The sequence below is a fragment of the Lycium barbarum genome, chromosome 2 (genome assembly GCF_019175385.1).
Source record: "Lycium barbarum isolate Lr01 chromosome 2, ASM1917538v2, whole genome shotgun sequence".
Lineage (NCBI taxonomy): Eukaryota > Viridiplantae > Streptophyta > Magnoliopsida > Solanales > Solanaceae > Lycium > Lycium barbarum.
The window spans coordinates 143447566-143452787 of NC_083338.1; the positions used below are offsets into that span (position 1 = coordinate 143447566).

General features: G+C 33.8%; 1 protein-coding gene across 1 annotated transcript; it reads right to left on the minus strand.

Annotated features, from left to right (window-relative positions):
• Positions 1 to 748: 748 nt before the first annotated feature.
• LOC132627752 (protein PHLOEM PROTEIN 2-LIKE A10-like) lies at positions 749 to 2910 on the minus strand. Its single transcript, XM_060343324.1, has one exon. The coding sequence runs from the start codon at positions 2072 to 2074 to the stop codon at positions 854 to 856; it is 1221 nt and encodes a 406-aa protein (XP_060199307.1). The 5' UTR covers positions 2075 to 2910; the 3' UTR covers positions 749 to 853.
• Positions 2911 to 5222: the final 2312 nt, after the last annotated feature.

A 5222-nucleotide genomic window follows, 5' to 3' on the forward strand; every position in this document is an offset into this window, starting at 1 on the left:
AACTCCGTATACAAGCCATATACCAAAGAAGAGAACCTACATCAAAATATGGTTCTCAAGAAAAGAGGTCCTATCCTCTATACTATAGGAACAGTTCAAACGAGAGTCACCAGATTGTACACAGGCTTAATGCAGATAAGAGATATCTTTTAGATTTTAAAGGTTAAAAAGTGTAGCATTCATGATAGTAATGAAGTAGAAAACAATGGAAGTAGAGTAAAACAACAGCGAGAGATTTAAAGTTATCCATGCAAGACGATATTCGACATCCTCAACACTATAAATTTATACTGAGTTCCCTTTCCAAAAATAAAAGGAAGGAAATAAATCTTGAGACCAAGCACAGGAATGCCAACCCCCATATAGAGAACTCTAATAAGCAATCACATCTTCATAACTAATATGACGCAGGATAAACTACCAGATATCCATGCATCATTCTCCTTCATTTAATTTGAAAAGGATCATTAATTTTAGCGAACAAGAAGTTCAGCTTTTCATGAAATAGTATTATAAGAGCAACAGAGAAATATATTGACCAGATTGTACTCTCCAAGATACTTTGCCTTATAAATATTTACATATAAACCATAAAATTGTAGAAAGTTGAGAGTCACATGAGCATTTATCTCCAATTTTACTTTATTTGATCAGATAATGAAGATCAAATACTTCCAATATCAAGCCAACATGTGCATCTGGAAGATAAAAGAATCTTCCATAGAAAATGCGCAGCATAAGGGCAAAATGAAAGAAACTGTCCTCTAAATTATAGGTATAACAAATGCATGTACATATAGACTACAGAACATATAAGCTTCTAAGACATTAGATCAAATGAGATCAATAACTTTTAGGCAGGCAATAAAGCATGAGTACTGCCAAGAATATGTAAAAATAATGCAAGGCATACTGTAAGAATTACATAAGATTTAGTGTTGACGTAAGTGATGACATCCAGCCCTCTCTCCACAACTTCTTCGTGAACAACATTAACACTTCTTTTCATGCTCTCTGATAGCTTCCAAGTGAAAAACTCCACGATGGATCTAACGGTTTCAAATGTCACCCTGCCAGTCACGTCAAGCACAAACCTCCTATTGCTTGGAACCGCTAATGTTGTTGACACACTAGTCAGCCATCCATTACTTTGTTGATCTATCGGTTGACTCGAATCTGGCACTTTCTCAAAAGCCTTTTCACTTTCTTGAGTTAAATATTCACTTTGATCAGCAATCGAACAAGCAGAGTTAGAATTCATGACTTGGTGAGATGTCTTCACCAGTGTTTCAACAGCCCCATTACATACAGAAACTAGAAAGTCCTTCACATTAGCTTGATGCTTCGGATTGGTCAACCCAGAAAACATCTCATCATAAACATTTATATGCATTGTTTTATCAAGGTAAACAGCAACAGCAGTGCTCACAAATGTCTGGATACAATCAGCTATCACTAGTTTACATCTATCATTACAAACAATATCCACCCATCTCGGCACTTCTGATGAACTTGACTGGTAATTCCCATTCAACCCCTCATCTGATCCACTATTCGAATAAAAACCCAACACCAAGTTCCTAGCAAAGCTACCAACAACAACAGAAACAAATCCAGTCCCAGCAGTACTCATCATTTTATCCATGACCTTATCAGCAAGATTCGGCCTACCAACCTCCTCGATTTCACCCTTATTTTCACTCCCATATCCCCTTAAAATCCCAACTGTTAAAGCCTGGGAAAGTCTAATCATAGAATTGGTAAATTCCTCAGATCTTGCAATTTTAGATAACTGTCTCAAACTTCTAGGAATTTCATCAGAATCAGACTGCAAAAAGTCCTTTAAATCTTTTGACACAACACTAACAGCTTCAGAAGAATCAGAGACCATTTCAGCCATTGAAATAAAAGCCCCCAATAGCCTCATAACCCTTTTCCTTTTCTTCACCACAGAAGGCATGTGATATACTCTATAAGCACCATAACTAGATAAACCAACTAATCCAAAAAGAATTATCCATTTCCTCTTCTTTTGAGCATAATTCAAACTTTTCTTGACCAATTCAAGATCCATCTAAAGATTGAAACTTTATACAATACCTAAACAAACCCCACTAATAAACTTCAATCACTAAGCTGAGAAATCCAACAAAACTCCCTTTTTTTTCCACAGTTTGAAATTCAAGAAAAATCCCTAGAGCGCAAATTGAGGAAACCCAACAATAAAAGATTGGAACTTTATACAATAACTAAACAAACCCCACAAATAAACTTCAATCACTAAGCTGAAAAACCAAACAAAAATCTCTCCTTTTTTTTTTTTTTTTTGAAATTCAAGAAAACTACCTGGAGCTCAAATTCAGGAAACCCAACAATGAAAGATTGAGACTTTATACAATACCTAAGCAAACCCCACTAATAAACTTCAATCACTAAGCTAATAAACCCAAGAAAAATCTGTTTTTTTTTTCCTTCAAGAAAACTACCTAGAGCTCAAATTGTGGAAACCCCACAGTGAAAAATTGAATCTTTAAAGATACCAACAATTTAAAATATAGTTATAAACATGAATTTCAAAAATCGAGGTACCTAGGGTTTTGTATCTGATTTCTGACACAATTGAAAAATCAATGGCCAATTGATTAATAGTAATACAGGGAACAGTGATTTTTCAATTGATTTGAAGAAAAATATTGAAAGGGTCGTTAAGGTAACTAACCTGTGACGATTGTTATTTGTAAAGAATGGAAATGGGAGAAGTTGAGTGGCTATTTTTATTTACAAAGTAATGCTGAGGGGGCTATTTTTGTTTGTTTGTTTGTAAAATTTATTCCAACCAGAAAAAATAAAATTAAAAAATGAAATGGAAATTAAAATTTGAAAGTTTTTTGGAAATTCAGAGGAAAATTATGGGAAAGTTTATCTGAATTTTGGGGATGTGGAGTATATTAAATACTAGCCGGCCATATTTGCACGTAACATCCACCTGACTTTGATTTACTTACACGAATATTATTTTATAGCTTGAATTCTGGTTGGTTGGTTTAATTCATTGCTTATATAAGCAAACTTTTGTAAATGACATAATGGATTTCGGATCTCTCTGTTATTATTTTAACAACCATACTAAAAAGGAAAAAAAAATATTAAAATGATTTCACACGTGATAGAAGTTTTATTTTTGGGTTGTTAGAAGTTTTTTTTTTTTTTTTTGATCTAAAAGGACTGAATCGAAGTTTAAAAATGCAGGTACCAGGAATAGAAACAAAGTTATAATTTTTAGTTTATAGGTTTTTTTTTTTTTTTTTGCTTAATGGTTTTGAAGTAGATTATTTGGATATATCAAATGAATCTGTAAACACGCATATCGAATTTGAGTTAAAGTTACTAAGTTCTATTGAACGCGTAATTACTGATGTGGCTCCGCCCTGACCATGAATTGATTTTTATTAGGTCATACTGAAAATTAGCACTTAAAAGGAATTCTTAAAATTAACATCATTGGTTAGTGCATGTGGTTACGAATAACATGATTGGACATTTGAATTATTATTTGAACGTAAAAAGTTTGAATTCTGATGGAGGTGCGAGAATTCAGTTTGGTCTTTCGACAACCTAACAAAAATAACTATTACGTATTCAATGAGCTCCAACAACCTAACCAAGTGATAGAGAACTTAGCTGATTTCGAACTAGAAAAAAAGCTATCAAATAAAAGTTTCACTTCCAAAGTTTTACTTAAGAATGAAAGAGCATTGAAGAAACTTACCTACTTTCTTTATAAGCTACTAGTAACTTTCGAGCCATTAATGCGGTAGTTGGAGATTCTGATAAAACTTTCACATATTTGGTTCCCCCTAAATCTCGTTCCATCCCAATTCGTTGAATATGTCCAATTATACTTTTGTTAAGTTCTTGATAAGCGGACTACATCAATACAATTTTAAATTGAATTTAGATTTCTTAGAAATTATACAATAATTACACTTCTATAAGATGCAATTTCTTCGTACCAAAGCGACAAATGAGCACTCATTAAAAATTGATCAAATTCAAATTTGTTTGACTTTCAAACAGCGAAGTGGCAAAGCATTTTTAAATGTGTAACTACAGGTATTTGACTACTTTAACATTTCCTTGTTACGAAGCATATGAACTTCAAAATTTGCAAAAAGAAGCAGCATGTCTAAATTTTCTCTATAAATACATGCATATCTAATGGAAACAACAATAACAACAACAACAACCCAGTGAAATCCCACATCGTGGGGTCTGGGGAGGGTAGAGTGTACGCAGACCTGACTCCTACCAAGGTAGGACGCCTGTTTCCGAAAGACCCCCGGCTCAATAAAAGCATAAAAAGAAGTCAGATAAGGTTAAGAGATTCGGATAAGAGATTTAAAGCGATATGGAAATGAAATAATGCAAGCGACACAGATAACACATGATAATCAGAGCACAGGAAATAACAGATAATAGCAGAAATCGGAGCACAAGAAATTATATTGCAATAATGCGACTACTAATAAGAACGGATAACGAGACTATCTACTAGCCTTCTACCCTAATTTGGGCCCTCCAAACCCTCCCATCTAAGGTCATGTCCTCGGTAAGCTGTAAATGCATATCTAATGGAAACTGAACAATAAATTTGTTGGTTCAGTAACGCAGGTACAATAACTTTGATTAAGGGTCCATCTTATATTTGATCATTACAAGAGAGAAAAGAATATGATAGTGTAAAATCCTTTCGAACTATTGAACAAATGGATGCGTAAAAGTTAAATCTTCAGTTCTTTTCATCTGTACTGTTATGTTATATGGCACCCAATGAAGAGTCTTATGTAACCTCTACTTGCATGTTTGATTCACTTTAAATTTGCCACAGATGTGATATTTGACGATTCTTTGCGTCATAAGGCGTACGTAAACACCAACGGTAAAAGTAAAAATCATTGAAGGAATTCTGGCTAGTAAGAACATTCGGTATAAAGAAATGCATGCTGTATGATTCTTATGTCCTGCGAATTTTGATGGAACAGTAGATAAAAGCAAAAGAGACATGAAAAAAGTTTCATTTTGCTTTAGTAAATCATTTTTAACTCACAATTACACCCTTGAGAGAAAAAAGAGCAGGCTTGTGTAGCCAATAGCATACCTGGCTAATTTGTAGCTGCAGCCTGCATGGTAGTAGCATAAATGCATTTCAAGATGAGGAAAGA

Coding starts and splice junctions, on each gene's coding strand:
- LOC132627752 (XM_060343324.1), bottom strand. CDS start 2,074: ATGGATCTTGAATTGGTCAAGAAAAGTTTGAATTATGCTCAAAAGAAG.